This window comes from Rhinolophus sinicus, chromosome 6 (genome assembly GCF_057876585.1).
Source record: "Rhinolophus sinicus isolate RSI-liver-muscle chromosome 6, RSI-T2T, whole genome shotgun sequence".
NCBI classification, from domain to species: domain Eukaryota; kingdom Metazoa; phylum Chordata; class Mammalia; order Chiroptera; family Rhinolophidae; genus Rhinolophus; species Rhinolophus sinicus.
In genome coordinates, this window is record NC_142506.1 from 17,431,641 (window position 1) to 17,455,856 (window position 24,216).

At 38.3% G+C, this 24,216-nt stretch overlaps 1 protein-coding gene across 1 annotated transcript in view; it reads left to right on the forward strand.

The window, feature by feature from the left end:
* Nucleotides 1–24,107, forward strand: part of EIF3H (eukaryotic translation initiation factor 3 subunit H) — an 89,984-nt gene extending 65,877 nt beyond the window's left edge. Inside the window, exons 3-8 of the mRNA XM_019747372.3 lie at nt 9,431–9,598; nt 11,136–11,235; nt 12,445–12,594; nt 19,591–19,711; nt 21,735–21,867; nt 23,884–24,107. Coding sequence (XP_019602931.2) covers nt 9,431–9,598; nt 11,136–11,235; nt 12,445–12,594; nt 19,591–19,711; nt 21,735–21,867; nt 23,884–23,981 — 770 coding nt within the window. The 3' untranslated portion in view covers nt 23,982–24,107. The remainder of the gene's footprint in view (nt 1–9,430; nt 9,599–11,135; nt 11,236–12,444; nt 12,595–19,590; nt 19,712–21,734; nt 21,868–23,883) is intronic.
* Nucleotides 24,108–24,216: the final 109 nt, after the last annotated feature.

Consider the following 24,216-nt stretch of genomic DNA (forward strand, 5'->3'; position numbering starts at 1 on the left):
GTACATAAGAATTCTGTTTCACGAAGTGGATGTTACAAATTCATAGACCGCTTTTCTTAGCCACACACACAACCTCTGATCTCCTCCCCCGTTTTCCTGACTTCCCCCTACTCCCAATATGGTGATGGAAAAAAGGGGAGTTTACACACTTGGGGACCAATTTAGTCAACCCAAACTCCATAACCTTTTCCTTTGAGCCAGGTAAGTGTCATAACCTCTGGATTATAAATAGCATTTTTAAATAATAGGTGATGGTGAAAACCCGTTGCTCTTCTTGAGGTAATTCAGTGCACCAACCTGTAGTTGTGAAGGATTTCATTTAATCTTAACTGCCGTATGAAGTAGGTACTGTTTTCCTCCCCGTTTTACAACAGAGGAGACCTAGGCTGGGATAACTTGTAGTAGGTTACACAACTAATGTGTAATGAAGATGGTATCCCCTTAGCTTGGGCTGCCATAATGAAATACCATAGACTGGGTAATTTAACCAGCAGGAATGTATTTCTCACAGTTCTGGAGACTGGAAGCCCAAGACCAAGGTGCCAGCAGGCTTGGTGTCTAGTGAGGGCTGTATCCTTGGGTCGTAGCCTCCTTCCTACTGTGTTTTCACATGAGGACTCAGTACAGCCTGCAGATGGGGAGAGGAGCATGCTCTGTGTTGTCTCTACTTACAAGGACACTAATCCCCTTGTGAGGGACCCACCCTCACGACCTCAGCTAAACCTAATGATTTCCAAAGGCCCCATCTCTATATACCGTAATCTTGGGGACTAGGCCTTGAGCATACGAATTTGGGGTGGGTCACCGTTCAGTGCATAGCAGAGGTATTCAGACCAGGTTGGCTACTTCAGATGCTAAGTAGTCTGGTAGTCTATCCTGTTCCCTGTTTCAGCCCTTCAGATGCACTGGTACAGAGATTATTTGGCGACCATGTAAAATGTAGCAAGTTGGCCAGCAATAGAGAATCCTATCCGTAGGGACTCCTATTATATGTGCCACATCAGTAAGAAAACAAAAATCATCTCTGATCTCACTCCCTGGAGAACTAGTGCCATTACCATTTTAGCACATTTCTTTCCAGTCTTTCTCTTTAGGAAGAAGGCACAACCCAGGTTGTTTACTTCTTGGCATTTTATGGTTTATAGTTTTATCTGCTTTTTCTCTTAGCATTACATGAGCATTTTCAATCCACGCCAGTTAATTTTTTTTAGCAACACTATAAATGATTTTTGCCTTGGAGAAAACAAATTTGAGAGCTACTGAAGAAGGTAGATGACTGAGCTGAGTGTGGGAGAAGTAGTCAGATTGATGACTCAGAATGCTTCTCACCAAGGGAGAAAACAGAAGTCGTAGGCGTGGAGGGTGTGATTGATAAAGTCAGTGTATGCTTTTACGGAGTGCAGCACCTATGGGACGGCCCCTGAAAATGTTCATTAAGCCAAGAGCCATCTGGACTGGAGGGAAGTTTTTCTAAATTGTCATCATCATGTGGTTGGAAGTTGAAACCACCATTTTCTCAGTGAGGAAATAAAGGTTTGTTTAGAGAGGGAAATGCGTTCCCTACCAGCCACTCATTGGGCAGCCATATTGAAGAGGGGGCACCTTTTAGAAGATGCTGTCACTGTAATTTTATCAGATTCCCTGAGCACACAGGTGATGCTCAGTACATGGTTTCAGACCATTTATTTTTGAAATCGTTTTGTTTGTTTATTGCAAATACTATTTCTAAAAAGTGATCATTTGTTCTCTATTTTTACTATTTAGTGTTCACTACTGATGCAGCCCTTTCTATGTTTGTTTGTTTGTTTGTTAATAACTGGAGTTTGAATCGATAGGTAGTTTCTTGCAGGACGAGACAATTCATTTTGGCAGCCCTTTATTCTTTTTGGGGGATGAGGATAACTTATCCGAACTGTTTTCCGTGTAATGAAAAGCACTCGTGTGGCCATTCTCTTTTTGTTTTACATTAAAAACCCAGATTTACAGGAAAAGTCAACCAAGTGTGATTGATTTTTCTATTATAGAAAAGTCTGCTTCTCAAAAAGTTACGCAGTAGTTTTCCCCTGAAACCCCACATGGAAATTTTATTTTAAGGTTAAGAACTAGAGAAAAATCTTGCCTACTTTGGATAATATAAATGACCATGTTTCTCTTTTTGCTTTGATTGCCAGGCTTTTCAGAGCTAAATGTGTATATTTTACTCAAAATATCTACGGCTTGTTCCACTTTGTTCAGGTTTCGGCCTCACCTTCAGTTTCACTTCCTATATTCTAATTTATATTTTTTTCTAATCCTAATTTTACTGACTATTTTATGTTTTAACGCAGGCTACTTCACATCCTCTGTGAATATGATAAGATGGATGGTAAGATGCAGATATATAATTTCCTGATAATTTTAACATTTCTCTAGAGCATTAACAACTGCCACGTTTTTTGAAACATTCAGTTCTTTTAGAGTACTGTAAGCACCTACCTGCCAGCATTAATCTAGTACCTGATGTATAGCTGTCAATATCACAGGACTGTTACCTGCCCTTATGAAAGAGCCTGTTTATTACACAGCATGGAATATATTTCCAAATCCAGAAATTCTCATTTGGTCTTCTAACATACCATGCTCTTAATTGTTGCAAGAGATAGCAGTGGTCAGTAGGTTATTTTTTAAGTGAGAATTCTTTGTGGTGAGAGGTAAGGGGCCTAAAACTCTTGGTCCTGTTAAGGTGAATTCATTTCCTTTGTATAAATATCTCAAATCGCATAGTACAGTTAACTTAGTAGCTGTTCTCTATCATGCTCTTATGTGTTTTCATGACCAAGGCCATACATGTATATATATTTCAAATTCTCATAACCTCAAAGAAACAGGGTCTCTTGGCTGTGTTTCATGATTTGGGTAAGAAGATAACAATATGAATTTGTTACAGTTTGTATATATTAATTTCTGAAGAGTCCAGTTTATTTCATAGAAGACTTCTTGAGATACATTAAAACTTTTCAAAAAACCTGATTTCCAGTAATTTTCAAAGTCTTACTAGTTTTAGAAGATGGAGTGACCCCCTCACCCCCAAATCCCTTATTCCCAGTTGGTATTCAGAAGAGATTATTTATCAGAATTCATAAACATTTTAAAGAAGAAATTAAACCACTCAGGACAAATGAACTATTTAAAAAAATACTTCTGTAAGATTATTAAGAAAGGCAGTATTTTTGTTACTCTTACTTAAATGGAACAGGTTAATTTCTAGAGTAGAATTTATATTGGGCACTTCATTGTGAAAAATTGAACTGCTACCACAATTCTTAGGCAGACACCAGGGTGGCCTTAATAACAGATGTATTAATTGAAAAAAGAATGAGTATGTGATACAGACTGGGCGAAGAGAATATGGACGTTTTAAGAAATGTGCACTCCGCCCAAAGAAGACTCTTATTTAATTTTTTTTCCCCCAAATGCACATTCTGTTTGCTTAAATCTACATCTGTTACTAGCTTTGAACATTGCCTGAAACTTATGTGCAGCTTGGCAGAAAATCTGATACGAACAGGAAAGCAGAGTAGTTTGTCTTGTTCAATAACGGGGCGTTGCCTTCGCAGCCTCTTGCCGTCCCTCGCTTGCTGGTGTCACACCGCTGCTGAGAGACACTTGTCATTCTTTTCTTCACAGCCCTGCTCAGGTTAGCCCTGGTGCTGCAACAGACAGGAGAGGCTGATGTGTTTCACTTCCCTTTCCTGTTTGTTGAAATCATTGATTCGTTTCAGAGCTGTGGAGTTCTGTTTGTGTGTTTGCTTTTAAAGCCATCTCTAGATGGGGCCTAGTTTGTTTCTTTGCTGCAAAGAACATGTACTAGATCTGGTCTCTGTTCGCTTACTTGATGTGTTTGTACAAGTCATCTTTGATCTGAGCCAGTTCTTAGTTACAAAGTAGTCTTGGCATAAGTTTCAAATAGTAAGATAGAATGCAGTGTTTTAGGAGTTTGATTACATATTTGTGATAATCATCGACTTTGACATTTTAAAATCTTTGAAGGTAGTTTTATCACATAAAATCTACTGGTAGAGTTAAATTATTGGTTAATCTAGTGATCAGACATGCGCAGGCTGTGGTTTCTGGAAACATAGAAATTGTATATTTCTGTTGTGTCTCTCTGTTATGCTTTATTGATTCAGAAATAATTTACATTTTACCAATATGAAGAGACGAAATTCTATAAATGGGTGGTTGCCTGGGCTTTGGAGTCAGAGAGTCTGAAGTCAAATTGAGTCCTGCCACTTTACAAGCTGTGGTGAACAGCTTTTCTAAAAGGATTTCAGTAATCGCGATTAGCTCCTTAGAGTTACTGTGAGGAACAAAGTCAGGTAACATATGAAGCCCACATAGCAGGAAATCTGACGCACTAAGTGCTTACTAAGTGCTCTTTCTTTCCTGGGGCTCAGCTCTACCCTTTCCCCCCAGGCTATACTAGCTATGTATATTTTAATACAATTTTATAAATATTTTAAAATAATTTGGGTTTATTTGATACAATATTAAGTCATTAAATAAGACAATAGGCCCATTAAACTTGTTTTTAATTTTTAAATTTTAAATTAGGTTACTTTGTCCTTTAAGAGTTCCCTAGTTTGACATCTATAAACCACGTTTTCCCTCTTAATCTGACCAACAGAGGTTGAGTTTTAAGAGTATGCTACGGCTTTAACGTTCTACTTTCAGCTCATTCCAGCCTCGCTAACTGTGGCGATTCTTTGTTCCTGTTTTTTAGTGAGAAATTGTATTTCATGAGGGCTCACTTAAAATAATAAAATGGAAAAGATCATTTTTCAAACGAGGGTGAGGAATTGAAGGTGAAAGAATGCTGGTTAATGCTGAACTGAAGAGCTTCTCCGCACCCGTTGCCCTTCCCAGTGTCTTCAGAGCGCCCCTCGCAGACGCCTGGTGGCTGTGTGGCAGTGCAACTCCAGGTGTCGCATTTAGATGCAAGACAACATATTCTTCTCAGGGTTTTCATATTTGGAGATAAAACAAGAGAAAGCCCAACAAATGTGGTGGGTGTTTTGAAAGGAAGTGTCACTGGGCAGCCTGCCTTAGTTAAGACAGTTTTAGCTCTAGGCAATTTACAATTGACTGTTTTGCAAAGAGGGTATCTGGAAAAAGTGAATATGAATATACCGTTGTAAACCCGGCTCTCCTTTGCTTGGGAGGGGTTTAGCCAATGAAGACAATTGTAGAGGTGAAACAGATTTATAAAACTTCAGCTTATTTTTATAATTCTTCCAAATTCTGTAGCACCATCTCAGTTGCATCTAAGTATAGCTTTTGTGTTAGAAATTTGAGTCAGCTTAGTTGTAACTTCCAATTTGTCCTTGAAATTCATCTGCTGTTCACTGTTTTCTCAGTTGATAGGGTATTGGCTTTTTAAACTAAGAATGTTTTAAAGGTTCTTCCCTAAACTTTACACAATTCTGAGCCCTTCTGGTGGATAGTACCATACATTTTAAAATAGTCCCCTCTCCAAATATTCTTTCCCTTTGCTAGTCATCTTTGGGAAATTCCCCAGGATTATTTAGCCATTAACTGCATACGATTGGTTCCATTGCTGCTTGGGCTTCTGTTAAGTATAACTTTAGAACAAAAATGAAAGTGTGTCTAACCCTGGACCAACTCTACAAAGTTGCTTGTAAGTGGGATTTCTTCACTGATCAGTGTTAACTCAGCAATACGAAAAGGTACTTTGTAGCCAGGGGCCTCATGTTCTCTTTTCCTTCTTTGTTCCTTTTATTTCTTTTGAAGTGTTTCTCTTTGTTCTGAGGTGTGAGGCACTCCCTAGATAGGAGTGAACCCTGTCTCCGTCTAGCCACATCTTTTACATCCGCCAATTAAAAATCCGACCCAGGGAAGTGAGGCGGGCTGGACCTGGGCGTGAGAAGGCAGAGCTCTACCTCCCCATGGGGCAGAGCCTCTGGGCTGGGCGGGAGACAGCATCCTCACTGCCTCTTCTGGAGCGGGAGCCTCTTCCCCGCCTTCCTTCCCTACCTCCCACAATGTAACTCCTGAGAGAGACTAGCATAGCCACAAAAGCAATGGCATTTGCCCTGGCGATTAGAATCTGGAATGACGGTTCCTTATTTCCTGTGTAAAATTTATTGGCATGTCACCATTTCATGAATTTTTCTCTGTCTCTTCTGTAGGCCAGAGGGGTAAATAGGTGTCAGCTGGTGTGACGGCTCAGATCTGTTGATTAACGGTGGCTTCCGGGAGCAGGTTTTGCTCTGCATTTCTTATCTCTACATAGCTTTTGCAGGGTTTAGGTTTTGTGCTTTTTGAAAACGTGTGTTGGAGGAGGAGGAGGAGGAAAACCAGCGTGGGTGCAGGGAGACAAGGGTCACACGTCCGTGTCAACATTAGGAAGAGGACTCAGACCTAGAAGTCTGCAGAGATAAAGCAGTTCACTAGCTGTTTGTGAGTTGTTTCTTGTAGCTCGGCTTGTATATAATAGAAAAAAATATCACTTGTAAGAAAATTTTATTAAATCAAAGTGACCTGTCAAACCATGCATTTATTGGAGCCTCATATGAGAGTCGTCTGGTGAGGACCCCATCTTTATCTTCTCACAGATCAGTCCTTGCAGATCTTTTCTTTCTGTGTGTGATGTCTCCAAGAGGACTTTCTTTTTTTGTTAAGTTGTGGGTTTTTTTGTGTTTGTTCTTTAATTTTTAAAATTGAGGTGGTAAGTCCAAACCAAGATAGAGAATATCTGGAAATTTCACATAAAATAGGCCCAGCACATATTTTTGTGTGTAATAGTGAAATTCCAGTGTGCTGTAGATTTTCAAAAGCAGTTTTATCAACTTACCTGTCATTGATCTTAACACTTAATTTTCTTTTTTTTTGAAGGAGGGCGCAGCTCACAGTGGCCCATGTGGGGATTGAACCAGTAGCCTTGGTGCTGTCAGCACCGCGCTCTAACCAACTGAGCTAACCGGCCACCCCTCAACAGTTACATATTTGTACTATATTCATCTATAGTAGTTAGGTCTTGTGAAAACTCTTATGACCTTAAAAACAAAGTTTTTATTACAGTCTTGCAAAAGATGGGTGTCATGATTTTCTAAGTTGTAGAAGAGGAAAACGCAAGTGGCCCCCTCAGCCCCCAATAATGGAGCAGCTCATCTCTAAGCTTCTGTGTCCTTATCCCCAGAAATCAATAAGTTGGAGCAGTGCTAACTCCACAGGATGACAGGCCGCAGATCCCTCAGTCTCTTCCGTAATCGAAACACTTCATTTTAATTCTTGTCCTTATCCAGGGGGCTGTAAGGTAGGTGAGACTCTGGATGAAAAAGGAATTTGGAGGTTTGCTACTGATTACAGAGTTGTTGTTTTTACCGCCTGCAACCTGAAAATGCTCTCATAAAATTTGCTATTTTCAGGCTATTTAAAGGGAGACTTAATAAGCTTACAGAATATTTTCAGACAAATACATTGTTTTGTTCAGTATTAATGCATGCTGGAGGCCCTGCTTTAGTTTATAGAAAAATCATTACTTACAATTAGCATATCAGATGAACAATGTGCAGTCATAGCATTTTGTCTGGGATGAGCTCTCAGATCTGTTAGGAGATGGGCAAGCTGAGCGTCAGGGAAGGCTCATTAACTGGACAGCAAGATTGCCCACGGGAGAAATCTCAGAGCTGGCATGAGAACCTAGATCTCTAGATTCCAAGTCTTTTCTTCTTTCCTACTCCTGCAAGTTGATAGAGTCTAACCCCTGCTTATGTTACAGCTAAACAGTACATTAACAGATGTTTTGGTAGTATGGATTTAAAAAAAATTATTCTATAAAACTGTATTTGTACTGTCAGTTGCTTGGTAATCTCTCCCCATCGCTTCTTCCTTATCCCTTTAAAATAAATGATCATTTCAGTCTGACTCTTTAGTTGTAATATTGAAACTTTTCATTTGTAAGTTAAATTTGATTAAACTTCATTAGCCAAATCAGTGATTTCACTTTAGAGGGTTATGGAGTTTTAAAGCAGTAAGAGACTACATCACTAGTTTTGTCCCAAATTTATGCAGTTGCTGTGAACCTTACAACTAGCTGGGATTTCATGTGCTAAAGAGACACAAATTTAAGATAAAAGATAATTGATGTAAGATTATCATGTTAATTCTATGCTGCTTCTTGGGGCCATCATATTGTGTATAAAAGGAAAAATTTTAAAAAAAACCACATAATTTTTGAGTAGTTGATGAGTTCGCTGCCATTTTTTATCATGAGAAATAGAACCTTCCTTGGAATAAGCCGATTTGTAATTTCTTTACCTGGTAAGAGTGTTGCAAAATAAGACCATGTCCATCTGAGGAAGGTTCTTTTTTACTTTATGTTCCTGAATCTTGTCTTGCTTTGTAAAACTATGGTGCTATAACCAAGGAAGTGACAGACATATAACTTTTTGTTAAAACCTGATTGAGTTTTAAAAATGAAATGGTTAGATTCCGAGTTAAGAAAATATGTTTACTCAACATAGTTAGCATTCATTATAATAGAAATAGCTTGGATATTATGTTGACTATAAATTTTTCTCCTGTATCACATAATTGCTACTCATTATTGGGCTATATTGCTTTTTTAAATGTTTTATTTATTGTCAGTTTGCACCTATTTTTCTAGAGATGCTGCTTTAAGTTAATAATGCACATTATAGTCATTAATTTGACAAAAGTAAAAGTCATCCAACGTTTTTATTCCATACATGGAGATTAAAATAAAACTCTGTTCTAATGAAAAAAAATATTACGTGTTACTTAACACAAAGCAACACAGAGACAAGAAAAAATAATTCTTTTTTAAATTTAGCATATGCAGCAGGGGGCACCAGATGAAGGCAAAAATGAATTCTTATATTTTAAATCAGCTACAGCTTGTATCCTGTTCATATTTAAATAATGTGGTAGTTAATTGTTTCCCCATTAGTTTTTTGATGGTTTTAACTTCTCAGTTCTAAAGACTGTGTTAAAGAAGAGACTGATAACAATTCTCTCTTACTAATTCAAATGAAACTTCTTAACTACCAGTTTAGTAATTACGCAACATTTTTTCTTAAATATTTACTATTTTTAGGGTCTTAAGAAGGGGAGTGGAAACTACATTTAATAAGTAATTCCTTGCTTAGAACGAGGTATTACTGTGTTTTTAATACCTTCTTTACAAAATATTTTTTTGCTAATGAAACAAAGGAAAGCCCTAGTGATTTGAAATGACTTGAAAACTTAATGTTGTTTTCTTTGTATGTGAGCTGAATGAATTTTAAATCCGGAAACCTGTTCCCTTTAGCTAATAAATAGTTGTGCAGAAGTGTGTTTCCAGAAAGATTGTGTTTGCTGTTGGTGGCATCATTAATTTCTGTTGTATCCCTTCCTCCCCATCATCTAGTCCAGTATCAGATGGAAATGATGCGAAGCCTTCGCCATGTAAACATCGACCATCTCCACGTGGGCTGGTACCAGTCCACGTATTACGGCTCGTTCGTCACCCGGGCGCTCCTGGACTCTCAGTTCAGTTACCAGCATGCCATTGAAGAATCTGTCGTTCTCATTTACGGTTTGTAGGAGTTTCCTTTATTATTCTTTTCTTCCCTTAATATTATTCCTACTATTTTTGCTTTCTGTCTTTTTGCCTCTTAAGAGCAGCCTGGCAGGCCTTCTCATGTAAATACCAACCCTGTTTCTGCAGCAGCCTCAGCAGCAGCTAAGTCTAGACAGGGTTTCCTTCTTTCTGTTTATTTTTCTTGCTATCAGAGCCCTGATGTGTACATTTTGGAATGCTGGAGTAGCTGCTTCATTTTTATTCCTCCGTCTCCCCTCCCTCATTTGAAGGGGCTGGTGGAACTAGACCAGATGTCTAACAAACCCGGATTGCTAGAGTGTCTGGCTCTGTACGTGACTGACCAATCATAACACAGTGTGCCAAGTTTTTTTTTTTATACCTCTGACAGCAGCGTACAAAACCTGGACTGTTTCTTAGCACAAAGATTTTTTTCTTTTCGGCCTATTTAATGGTGTTTCCTCAAGCTCTCCAGACCAGATGTTCTGTGCTGTATCAGAACTGTAGGCAATTTAACAGCTTTATAGCCTTCCCCCTCCCCAAACACTCACAGTTTGCCATATCTGGCAGACTTGCATATAGTTTCCAGCTGAGAAGTAAATGTAACGTCCTGAGTATCTGTCAGAAAAAATACTAATGAATACGATCAATCTTATGAGCTGCCCCAAAATTGTTTCAGTATGTTAACAATTGGATTACAGTAAAGAACAAGTTGTTAAAGTGTACTTATATTGGCTGGAAACATTGCATCATCAGACCTTGATGAATTTTCCACTTGTTTCAATCTATTTTGGTTTTCATTTTATCACCTATTGCGAAAAGTTTCACTGTGTTAAGTTTCAGACAACATGAATGTTAACACAGGTTTTAGGTGAATATTGGCATGCCGGAGCCGTTATCATGCGGCAAGTGCTAAGCTCCCTTAGCGGGGAGTATTTAAGTAGTTAGTTTTGACAAAATGAGTTTCTCTGAAACTAGAAAGACACTTTTGTGATAGCACTTTGACTTTAATGGTTTTGTTTTTAAATTTATTTTAACTAAGATATTTGAACAGTGATTATTAGGATGGATACATTTTGTTTGCAGGGCTGTTCATTTACATTAGCCGACTGAAGAGCTACACAAGTGCATGCAGTGAGTTTTCATATTTAATAATATTCGTCAGTATTTTTCTTCTAGTTATACCAGATGTATGTAAGATGTATAGAACACATGATATATTTCATTTTAATCAAGATTACTGATTCTGGCTGAGGAATAGATTTGAAAATAACTGTACTTTGAATCTTCTGTTTTTACTTTAGGGAGGAAGTTATTCTACGTATTATACGTAGGATGATAGGTTCCTTCATTTTCAGTTACTGTTTGCTGTACTGGCTTGAATCTGCTTCAAACTGTGTTCCGGTTATTTATTTTGATCTTCATTTTGCCAAGGTTGTATGCTAAGTAATAGCATGTGCCTAGAACCAGTGTCCTTTTAAGCACTGGCAGTGACAGAATTCTTAGTAATTTCTTTCTCTTTTCCTTCTTTGAGATCCCATAAAAACTGCCCAAGGGTCTCTCTCACTAAAGGCATACAGACTGACTCCTAAACTGATGGAAGTTTGTAAAGAGAAGGATTTTTCTCCTGAAGCGTAAGTGTTTGGGGGCCTGTAAGGCATGTGGTAAAGGACTGGGTGTTTTTCTTCTAAGATTTTAGCCACGTTTATTGAATACTCGGTGGTGGTGTGGTAATGCTTTTGCCATGTGGACGGTAGGAGTTTTCTGCGTGGCCAAGTACCACTGGCTCCCTCCCTTTCCATTTAAGCTATTCGTTATGGAACGTCTCATCTGTTCTCACCAAGGGTGAATTCAGGGAGAGTGGGAATTAGTCAGCTACTGGATTTGAAGAAATACATGATTAAATAAAGGACATGGAACGAATGAACATGGGCTCTCAGATTGTAAGCTCTGTGTCAGTGCTTTTGTGAGCTGTGTGTCTTACTTTCTGAGCTCCTGTTTCATGGGGAGGGGGCTGGGAAAGAAACGTTTTAAGGATTCCGTAGGGGATGTGGCTCACTGGAAATTTTATGGGTAACAAGTATGCAGAGAATTAATCAATAAAGCTGTTTTGTGATACTACACCATGGCATTGGAATACTTACTTTAAAATTTTAAAGAAATATTCAGAATCCTTTCATTTTCTATTCATTATAGGAATTTTTATTTCTTATTTAAAGGTGGTGTTTTTGACTTAATGTAGGACAGACATATAGTTCATTGCTAGTTTCCCATTTGGCTCCTAACGCAATTAAGGTGCAAGGAATTTAAAAAGCAAAGCTAACTGATGAATTTCTGGGTATGGTGTATAACTATTCTACAGAGAAGTTGCATTCTTGCTGTGTTTGGAACCAGTGGAATATTCTGTGAGTGGTAGTCTATTAGTTGTTAATCTCTTCAGTTCAGTGGGCTTTTTAAATGAACTTTCCAAGAACTTCAGTATTTACCTTTTCTAGCTATTTATTTTAAAGGTTTTCGATACAGATTATATAGCATAACTTCCTGTGATACTTACATTTTAGTATCACTGAAGATAACCTGATTACAAAGAAAGAATAGTTTCTTTTGCCAAGAATCTTATTTTCTAGGCTTCTAGCTCAAACTTGGATCATTTTCAAAGTTATTCAAATCACTTGACTTATGCTTGATTGTAAAACTGATTCTCTCCCTTTTTTAGAGAGTGCGAATGAAACAAACACATATCTATCTGAGAGAGGGCCTGTAATTAGGGGAAATGTATGAAATAGTCAATTGAACATTTACTTCTGACCACCACACTGAAGTATTTTTAACATGCTTCACAGATTGAAAAAGGGAAGTATCACCTTTGAGCACATGTTTGAAGAAGTGCCGATTGTAATTAAAAATTCACATCTGATCAATGTCCTAATGTGGGAGCTGGAGAAGAAGTCGGCTGTAGCAGATAAACATGAATTGCTCAGTCTTGCCAGCAGGTAAGTGGCCCTGCCTAATGAAAAGTCCCTTTTTAATCTCTTTCTGCAAAAGATTCCTTTACTTAGACTTTAACCTATGAAACAAGAAGAAAATTACTTAAGCACATTTTGAGGTTACCAAGACATATGTAACAACATGTAGTACTTGTCCTGCCTTGCTCGGATCCCAGGAAAAACGCCAACCTGATAAAGTGAGACAGTGTTTGAATCCTAATTAGCTCCTAATCTAAGAACCCTCTCCTGCCTTTGCTGTATCGTTTTTGTTCTGATAAGGTAAATGCCCGTGTGGGAGGGGTTTTTATTTGGCTCTTTATTTATTGGACATTATCCTTGGAGGCTTGTGGTATTATGTCTGGATATTTAATAATGCTCAGGAGAAAACCAAAAGTACTTTTTTTGTTTTACCGGAGACACTTGCTTGCCCTTGTTCAGATGCAGACTTTATTAGTAGAAAGCTTCCAGTTTGAATTTTCAACTAAAATTAGAATTTTCTGGACCTGGCACTGGCTTTTGCTATCTGAGACAGTGGTGACGTAATTTCCTCCACTGTGACTGCTTTGGCTATCTAGTTGCTAAGATATTATTTATTATATTGGTAAAATGCTGACTAAAATGTTCCAAAACAGATTGTTTCTTTTATAGAATTAATGTTTCTTTTCCCCTCATTTATTTCTCTTCGCAGAAATATTAACAGAGTTGTGTATATAGCTCCTCTTCAGTGCCCTTTAAGCTTGGTATTCTTGATTGTTCTGTGGTGGGAAAAGGCTAACAGCAGACCTGTAGAATGAAATTAAATGGACAGAATAGGTAGTCAATCAATGGGCATTTGTTGAATGGCTAAAAGAAACAAGGTGTGTTTTCTTCAGCGACCAGTTTGGAACAGAAGCTCAGTTACTTGTCAAATTTCCAGTTATCCCAGATAGAAGCTTGTACCACAGAAAAATATAAGCTGCTTCGCTGTAAGACAAGTGGGATAAACTCAGAAGGACCAGAGAGCCCAGTGTTCTTCTCCATGCTCTTGGATGGAGAAGAACTTGTGTTTGAAGTGCCACCTTTCATTGCAGGAATCTACCAGAGGCCACTAGAAAGTCTGTACAGGGGCAGAAGATGGAAACTGGATAGTAAACAGTGCTAAGTGAGACAGCTAGGTTGCGAGGCTGATTTGGCATCGAAGAGTGTACTGTTTGACTAAAAACATATATTCATAATAGTCCTTTAATTTGTCTCTTTTAGAAGGTCATATTTTTCTTTATTGCTTTTACAAACACACTCGGCACACCTGTATTTAAAGCTTTGAGCTGAGAACCTTTTTAGCGTGCAAGGTTACAATTTGATGAATTAAGTATGTTGTTATATACTAATTTTAAACTTACTATGCGAAAGCTTTTGCTTATATAATTTATGTCTTCAGCTTTTCCCAAGCTTCCTTTATTGAGCATACAAAACACATATAGCCCTTCTGTGCTTTAGCATTACCAGTGAGCTAGCCTACAATGTGTTTGTCCAAAGCATTTGTTATAATAGCCAAGGAAACATTCCCAGTTCGCCATAGCTACTAAGATCTAGACAAATATTTTATTATAGTTTTTATCCTCTGTATTTTATGTAAAATAGGAAGAGAGGCCCTTTGCTTTCCATGTTAAGTTATTTAAAGGGTAAATTGGTGTTCTGTTGGGAGAAAAAACATGAACCAACCTTGAAGCAATGCTTATACTAATGGACTATTATCTCATTGACCCAAATTGATAATAATATTTTAAAAGCTTTGTTCATTTCAGATTTTAATTTATAACTCTAATAGCATGATGATGGTAATCAGGCCAGTTGCCATAAATTTTTTTCTAAGAAACTGCATCAGAAATCATTCTTAAGCACCTCCTTCAACATTTTGCTTGGTCTTGCTTTTCACAACCCATATGTGGAGACCAGTTCTTTGATTTACCTGATAAATTTGTTCTATGCTGTGAATAAAACATACTATATTCCCTTTCATTTAAAAAACTTCCTATATTTAATTTTATTAAATGAAAGTTTTAGTAATGATTATTTCATTACAGCCTTTATTAATTGTTTAAAAATGTGTTACACACAACCCTTCAGCTTTTCACACATGAAAAAAAAATTGTTTTTATTTTCTCTTTAAAAAGGTGAAGCAAGGGTGGGTATCATACAGAAGGATAATACGGATAATTGATATCTTAGAGCTGACTTATCACTGCACGTCTTGGCTGACAACTGTTTATCTGTTTTCAGTTCTTTGTTTCCTTGACAATAAAAAAAAAGGCGATTTTATTGAAACTCCTAACAATAGCTCCCTGTTTCAGTATTCTAGTTGAACTGGTACTGAAAAGATCCCCATAAAATTGCCTTTGGTGATGGACACGTGATTTCCTGGTATCTGTGAAATAGTTCTGTGTTACTGTTAGTTCCTTTTGCCTTACAAGGCCTGTTGTGCAGATTTTTAAGTATTTCTTATTGGATATATTTCTGAAGAGCATTATAGTTATATAAATGTTGTAAAATGTTTAGAGTCCACATGTCTGTGCTTGTGTTTTTCCACCATAATTGCATATACCTACAACACGTGATATTAATGCTTTACACTAAAGGCATTTTTAGGTGGAGAGGGAGGATCTAGTCTAGTCGTACCTTTCTCATTGCTGCAATAAGTGGAGTTGGCCTCCAAGATTTAAGCTCTGGGAACAAATACCATATCTTTTTCTGTGTACATCAGTAGCTTGCCTTCTTCATCTGCATGGTTTCCTCCACGGTCACTGCACACCTCCTCTCCCACCCCAGCCCCCACAATTGCCCGGTCATAGGATTGATAGGGACCTTTCCCTTCTCTGAATTCCTGTTGCACGTAAGGGCACAAATGAATTATTTAACAATTGGGTAGTTAATTATGACTAGTTAATTCTTGTATTTAATACAGCTCTTTGGGCCTCAGTTCTTCCATTGAAAGGGTCAGTGTCTCTCCCCTTAGGCCAGTCCCATCCTGCCCCTCCTGCCTTCTCAGGATCTCACTCTGTTTCTATGCGCTCCTGCTGCATATTTTCAGTTTCGCCCTGTACTGGTTCTTTTCTACTAATGTTTATTGACGTGTTTTTTCGACTTTTAGAAAATTTGAAAGTGTTCAACTCTTCAGAAAAATTGAAAGAATAATGCAGCGAACACCCATAAAGCTTTTACTTAGATTCACCAGTTGTGTATCTTGCCACATTGGTACCTGCTCTCTATCTGTAGACGTAAAAACCGTGTACTCTTTCCCCTGAACCATTTGAAAGTAAATTGCAGACGTGACTCTTAACCCCTAACTACTTGAACGTGTATTTCCTAAGAATAAGGACATATAAACTAGTTTAAATCTCCCTCATCTTAAAAAGTAAAGTTACAAAAAGAACATCTTTTGACCTCATGCCAGTATTATCCATTTTCACCGTTTGCTTCATTTTTCTTCCGTTTTTGTAGTTAAAATTCTTAGTAGAACTTTCTGTGTGTCACTGTCTGTTTCCTCATTTCCCACTTACCCTCAACACATATCGTTCCATCGATTCTGTGTTATTAGAAGTCTCACTAAAGTCACAGAAGGCGACTTTATTGCTGTATTAATGGATGTAGACTCTAAACATTGAATATGTTGATAACGCTTTTGTCCTGAAATATGTTCTTTGGAGTTTATGAAGCTACAGCTCTCTGGCTGGCTTCTCATTCTCCAGCGAGCCCTTGTCTGCTCATCTGTGTTCCCGGGAAGTGTGCGTTCCTGGAGTGACGTCATCAGACTTCCTTGTCTTTTGCAGCCTTAGGCCAGGGCCTCATTATTTCTGCGCCTCATTACTTTCACAGTCTCCTAACTTCCTGCTTTTAACCTTTTTCCTCTTTCATGGCAGCGATCTTGCTAAATGCAAATTATATGATCATATTACTCCTTTGCTTAAAATCTTTGGCTGGTTACCCATTGTGCTTAGAATAGAATCCAGACTTGCAGTCTTAGCTTCCAGGAGTCTCTGTGCTCTGACTGTTGTCTCATTCTTTTGTTTCATGGCTCTTTTCCACCCCCAGTCTTGCCCTTCTCCTGTGCTCCAGTGTACGATTGTCTTGTCTTATGCGTTTCATGCCAGTCTTTGAGCATGCTGCTTGCGCCCAGTATCAGCTGTGACCCCCCCACTTCCTTGTCTCTAACTCCTATCTCCAGCTCCTCTTCAAAACCTCAAAATTCAGCTGTCACCTAACCCAGAACTTCACATCTGATCGACCACACTCTCTTCTATCCCGTACTATTATAGCAGTTTCCACCACTGTGTTGTATTTATCTGCTCGCCTTCCTCTCCTCACTGGAATGTGTTGAGTGCAGCAGTGTTAATCCTTAGTATCTCACAGTGCTGGCAAAGGAAGGATGTACTGGATAATGTGTGTTGAAAGAGTACATGGGAGATGACACAGTACTGTTCAGTTTTAATCCTAAAGTTATTTGGAAAGCGATGTGACTGTGTAATCAATGGATCTAGACATTTGATTAGCTACAGGGAAAAAAATAATTTTAATTCCTCACCTTGTACCATGGGCCCAAACACTTAATTATGGGTGAATTAAAGTCAGACTATTAAGAGATTAGAAGAAAATAGAAGTTAATACTTAATCTGGTTTCCAAAGAGGAAGAAATATTTTAGTGTTGAGAGCGAGTCACTAAATTACAGTGGAATAAGATAAATAACAAATAAAATTTAATTTGAAAAAAGCCCTCAATTCCTAGATACATTAAGTCATTTTGTCAAGGTTAAGTAGGTAGTACCAGACCTTGGATTAAAGGTAAATTTACACACACACACACTCACACGTACCAACCAGTTCTATGCTCTTTCTGCTGTTCCAGAAAGAGCTGAAATCTAATTTTCTTCGTTACAGATGGAATCCATATAGAATCCATATTTTAACTGGATTTACTTTCATTCATTCCCAGTATCGCCAATTTTTTTCTTCCTCAGCCTTCCCTTTCTCTGTGGATGCTGAAACCAACCATTTAGCTGCTTTCAAGGCTGGAAACTGGGAATCACCTTGATTCCTCTCTCAGTTCTGCGTGCTTTCAGCCACTGTCCTAGTCCAAACTACCACCGTCTCTCTGTAATACCATGATAGTTGTGTGTGTGTGTGTGTATGTGTGTGTGTGTGTGTGTGTATGTGTAGTTTTAAAAGTAGAGATAAAATTCATGTAACACAAAAATCCACCATTGTAACCATCTTAAAAAGTACAATTCATTGGTTTTTAATATATTCACAATGTTATGCAACCATTACCACCAATTCCAGAACATTTTCATCGTGCCATACAGAAGCCCCGTGCCCATTAAGTAGTCACCCTTTTCCCCTGTGCCCCAGCAGGCACGCATTGTTTTGTCTGTGTGGCTTTCCTGTTCTGGACATTTCACATTAACGGAACCATTCCGTAGGTGGCCTTTTGTATCTGGCTTCTTTCACTTAGTGTAATGTTTTTAAGTGTCACGCATGTATCAGTACTTCATTCTTTTTATGACTCAGTAGTAGTCTTGGTATGGCTAGACCATAATTTATCCATTCACCCTTTGATAGACATTTGGGGCTTTACCGCTTTTTGGCTATGCAGCTATTAACATACGTGTACAGGTTTTTGTATGAGCATGTTTTCAGTTCTCTGGAGTATATACATAGGAGTGGAATTGCTGGGTCATAAAGTCACTTCATGTTTAACTTTCTGAGGAACCACCAAACTGTTTTCCACAGCGGCTACACCATTTTTTTTATTCCCACCACGATGTACGAGTGTTCTAGTTTCTCTACAACCTTGCCAACACTCCACAGTAGACTCTTCACTGAATTCCTGGTTTCTACTCTCCAGTGTGTTCTCTGCATAGCAACCAGAGCGGTCGTTTTAAAATTTAAGGCAGAACTTGTCACAAACGTGCGCAACTCCAGGGCACCGTTCACGGTGACGTTGAAGGGTCTCATTCATACTGTGTTGGGCGTTGTGTGATGCCGCTGATGACCTCCTGTGTGTGCTTGTCTCCCTTCTTATCCTGTCACTATGCTCCAGCCAGGCCAGGCCGCTTCTTTTTATCTGGAGTTTTTGCCCATCTCAGGCCTTTAGCACTCGTGCTTTCTTCCACCTAGATTACTTCTTGTATGGTTGATTCCTTTTCAGCCTTTGCTTTCGGCATGTCATCTCTTTAAATCTCTTTCCAACCATACTGTTTAACGTGTCTCTCCACCTCCCTCTTCCTTCCTTCCCACCCCCGGTGAATTGTAAGCTCCATGAAGATGGAGACCACGAATGTCTCATGCACTGTCATCTCCGTATTTGCTGACACTGAAGCTGGAACATAATGGTCTTTAGTAAATACCTGTTTGACGTGAACGAATGAGTACTACTTGTCAGCTAGTTAATTTTAAAGTAAATATATGTAGTATCAGGCTTTCCCACGGGAGGAGATAGCTGCAGGCAGAAATCAGTGACCGTGATGGTCAGTGTACTAGCACGTACATTAGTGACGTACAGAAAGTGTGTGCATTAGCCCACATTATACGAAGATGTTGTTCTATAGAATAAATGCTATTGTTGCTCTTCCAAAGCCTGCTGGATAGAGAAATTATGTTTGCGTGGTTCTCCCTCTTAAATCGGTTCTAGCTGCCAATTGCAATGTCCTGGAGCACAGTTTGGGGGAGGGGGTGCTAAGGAAAAGGGTTCAGGCTAAACTTGGTTGAAAAGAAAATACCATTATAGATATTCTTGCCCTACCCTGACGTGTGTGCTCAGACAATAAGAAATGGAGCCATTTCAGATACTCTTGTCCCAGTTGTGGGTTCAGGAAGGAAAGCTGAACAACAAGCTGACTCAGATTCTTTCCTCCACCCTTGCTTGTGTGTGTGTGTGTGTGTGTGTGCTCTTACACTTTTAGCAGGTGGCAAGCTATAACTTTAAAGTATGGTATGTCAGTGTATTTACATTTCATGTTTACGTTTCAGCAATCATTTGGGAAAGAATCTACAGTTGCTGATGGACAGAGTGGATGAAATGAGCCAAGATATAGTTAAATACAACACATATATGAGGAACATGAGTAAACAGCAGCAGCAGAAACACCAGGTCAGTATGAGAAAAATTCAGCCAACAATTCATTTCTAAGTACGAGGCTTCAAGAGTCATCTTCGGAATTATCTAAATTATCTGTGTTAAAGCATTCACTGTTAGCTAGTAACTATATCATACGTAAAAAAAATTGTTCTTTGTGTGGTACGTTCCTAATATATTATTTACAAGTTGTACTTAAAAATACCTGTCTTAGAGCCAGTATATTAAGCTCAGGTTGTAATGCCAAGGTTACGCAAATAAGAGTCACATTTATTGAGAAAATCAGAGGCACGGAATCCAGCGTGTCACAGCTCATTTCTTTACTAACTATAATTGGTTTGGTAGTGGCTCATTGCAGCATAGTTAGCAATCTTCAGTTCATTTAAAAAACTGAGCAATTGTGATTAAGAGCAAGCAATTTTGATAGGAAATAATAGACCAACTGCTGTGAAATAGATCGTATAATGTGGATAAAAACCCTAGAATTACCTGAATATTCTCATATGCACATACGGATTGCTGTGACCACTTAACCTTTTCTTTATTGGTGTTGCCTGAAGTCCACATGATTTTCAATCCACAGTTCCTGGAATATTGTTTTGGGGTTATATTGCTCTGAAATGTTAACATTTGATTCACAGATAAATGGATTCCAGAATGTTTATCCGTGAAAGGGATTGCACTTTCTCTGTGTCCATTAAAATGTACTTTAAGCTGGGTGGTGTTGACAGAATTCTAAGCACAACTTGGTTCTGAGAATACTATATTAAAATGACTTTAAATATCAGTGTTCATATATTTAATGAAATTTAAAATGCTTTGTTTCTACCATACTTAGAATTGTAAAACACATATAAATTTATAAAATATATATTTTTTTAACTGAAAAGATGGTGTTGAAGGTGGTGATGGTGAAAATCTCTGTTAGAGGGAAAAAAAACAAAAGAAAACCCAGCTTAGTGTTGTTCTCCTACTGGTTCTTCCTTTAGTTAAAGGACTAACCCTGAGGTACTGAATTGAAAATCCGTCATCTATGAGACAGTTGATTCTGGAAACCAGTCTTACAGATATTTTTTCAGAATTCTAATATGTCTTAAAATTTTGCATTTGACATTTATTCTTACTTACTATTCATAACCCTTTTTAGATTCGTCTCACTTCTATTCTCATACCCCATAATAAATGTAGGAATCTGCAAAGCAAGTTACTCCCTTACTTCAGGAAGAACCATCATTTCCCTTCCTTTTTTCATAGGACTCCATGGACTTAAAATTTTTACTAGCCCACTTTGGTTTATCATTACCTGACCTTTTAAGGCTGTGTGACGGATATTATTTCCTTTACTATTGTAAACCATCCAACTATTAGTTCTTGATTGTAATTTGACTTGTAGGTTTGTAGGTGATCTATACCTTGACATACATTCCCACCTTCACTTCAGAGAACACAGGAATCTTTGGAAGTGTTACCTGAGCTAATATTCATTCTTAGTTATAGAACTAAAGCACAGATGTTAAGAATAGTAATAGTGTTTACTATTATAATAGTTATGATGATAACTCTAATCATATAATAATAATGTCATCAGTGTTATTGTTATTTTGGTCAACAGGGATAAAGTTGAAAGACTCCCCCATATGTAGTTCATTACTTAGGTATTAAAGTTAAGGTGAATCGTACTTGTAATGCTGTCATGTACCCCATTGTCACAAATGGTAAAGTTACTCCCTTTCACTCACTCACCAGAGGCTTCTTTGCCTTTTAAGCCTCCTGTTTCTCACATAACCAGTTTGTTTTTCTGAATCATTAGTTATAGACTTTTAGAGCTCAGGATGTCACTAGAGTTTACAACAAAGGAATTCTCTTCTACCGTTGCCATATTTAGCCTTTTGGAAGCAAGAGTTACCAAGGTTTGCCATTTATAACACTGAGATTGGAATTCAGAGCAGTGGGGTTTTACTGGTTGCAGAAGTGAGGGAGGTCATTTTTCTCCTCAGATGGAGAAATACAACCAGGTCATTTTCTCTCTGCATTTTAGTATCAACAGCGTCGCCAGCAGGAGAACATGCAGCGCCAGAGTCGAGGAGAACCCCCACTTCCCGAGGAGGATCTGTCCAAACTTTTCAAACCACACCAGCCCCCAGCCAGGATGGAGTCTCTGCTCATTGCAGGTACTGTCAGCCAGGGCAAAGCATGGCTGGTGTTCTCTGTTCTTCAGAAAGCGGACGACCATGAGAAATTAAAAAAACAACAACAAAAAAAACACCCCAGAAAAATACGTCATAAAAGCTAGTGCATTTAAAGTGGTTGAATGACGAATTTGAATCTAGCACCTATAATTTCTGAAATTTAAGAATTTGTTAGTCTTTGCTACTTTTAAGGTCCTTTCAGGGCTTCACTCTGTGTTTATCTAAACATTTTTGAGGTGGCATTATAAATTTTCTGAAATGGAAAGGTTTTATTTGAGTTATTTTTCATGGAAACTAAAAAAATTTTACAGTCTCATAATGCAAAAGATCATTTAGCCGAAGCAATTCACTTTTCACAGTGTTGCTTCACACTGAGCCCAAGTCTGTGTGTGGGTGTTCGAACCGGATTGAATTCTCAGACTTGAAGAAGAGTATTTCCCTTATTTTGACTTAAATTGTAGCAACATGAATGTAATTTTGGATGGACTTTCTCTGGGGATACTTCACATTTAACAACTCCTATAAGTGGTGGGGATTTTATGTCCTGCACTAGGACTTGATTTGAATATATGACATGCATGCTCTTATTTAGCTAGAGATACCTTATTTCTGTATACATGTTGTTAAATACTGTTTGATTCAGCCAGTTGTCTGTAAGACATTTACTAGAGTGAAAATCCTACTCAAAGAAGAGCTGATCTTCCACAGTTTCTCAATTCTATTGATATATTTTTTGGGTAGGGGACAGGAATCTAAATTCCATAAAACTTTCTAGTACACATATGTGGTATGATAAAGAAAAAAACGGTGAATGTTTAAATTAAAAAAATATATTACAGTAGAAGAAACATTACCATTAATCCCCCTCAAAATACTCCCCCTCACTTCGAACACACTTATCCCATGGTTCTTGCCACTTTCTGAAGCAGTTCTGGAGTCCTCTTTTGTGAGTGTCTTTACTTCATCTTCCATCATGACAACGCTCCCTGTCACATCGCTTCTGGTATAAGGCAGTTTCTGTCAAAAGCAATATGGTGGGTCCTCATCCACCTTATTCATCAGATCTGGCACCGTGCGACCTCTGGCTCTTCCCAAAGTCAAAATGACCGTGAAAGGTAAATGGTTTGAATCGATTCAGGACATTGTTGCAGCCATGACAGATCAACTAAAGACACTCACAAAAGAGGACTTCCAGAACTGCTTCAGAAAGTGGCAAGAACTGTGGGATAAGTGTGTTCGAAGCAAGGCGGGGGGGGGGGGGGGGGGAAGGGAGGAGGATTAATGGCAATGTGTCTTTGACTGTAATAAAAATTATTTTATTTAAACAATCACTGTATTTTGTGATCCCATCTTGTATAAATTCAGTTTGGGAAATTGAGACACATTTCCTTATTTATGGTCCAGTGCAAGCAGAATTGTATTTCTAATACCTTAAAAAAAGATGTACCATTGCAGCAGATCAGATCATTAGTTTTAAGACTTCAGAGCAGTGCTAGGGTCCTTTCTTCACATGAGCTTTCTGCTCCTGCTCTGTCGTGACCCGAGGGAGGGAGGAGGAGGCCTTGATGTTTCCAGAGCAGACGTTGCACTGCTGTACTTGTTCACGTGTGGGTCGGGTTAGTTTGTAGCTCTCGCGGTCTGGTTAAGGAGAGCCAGTGCCATTTTCGCATTTGTCACAGGACCGTGTTGGTCTGTTCTGCATAGTCAGCACATTTTGATTGACAGCTAATATATATACTTAACTGATGATAACCTTTTAAATTGTAGTTTTTTTCCTTTCTCCATTTAACCAGGAGTGGAAGATAGCTTAAGAACTTAACATTCTTTATTATCCCTATGGAAAAATAGTATTGATTCTTTAAACTACTTGACTCAAACCAAAACAAAATGCTGGTGATTCTGTATTAGGCTGATTTTCTAGTTTGACCAGTGGTCTAGGTCATTTTATAATTTGTAGAACATTATGACTCTCTCTCTCTCACTTTCTCAAATGCACAGGCCAGATTAATACTTACTGCCAGAACATCAAGGAGTTCACTGCCCAAAACTTAGGCAAGCTCTTCATGGCCCAGGCTCTTCAAGAATACAACAACTAAGAAACAGAAATTTCCGGAAAAGGAATTCACTTGGACTCTTGAGATCACATTGGGGCTATTCTTGGAAGAAATACATTTGCATATTGAAACATCTTTCTAGCCAATAATAAAATATAAATAAAACAATCTTGTCTGCTTGCTCATTTGGTTTTAGATGTGTTTTAGCTAGCTTCTTATTTTTGTTTTCCTCATATCTGTTAATTTCCAAAAGCTAAAACAGACGTTACCAGGCTCA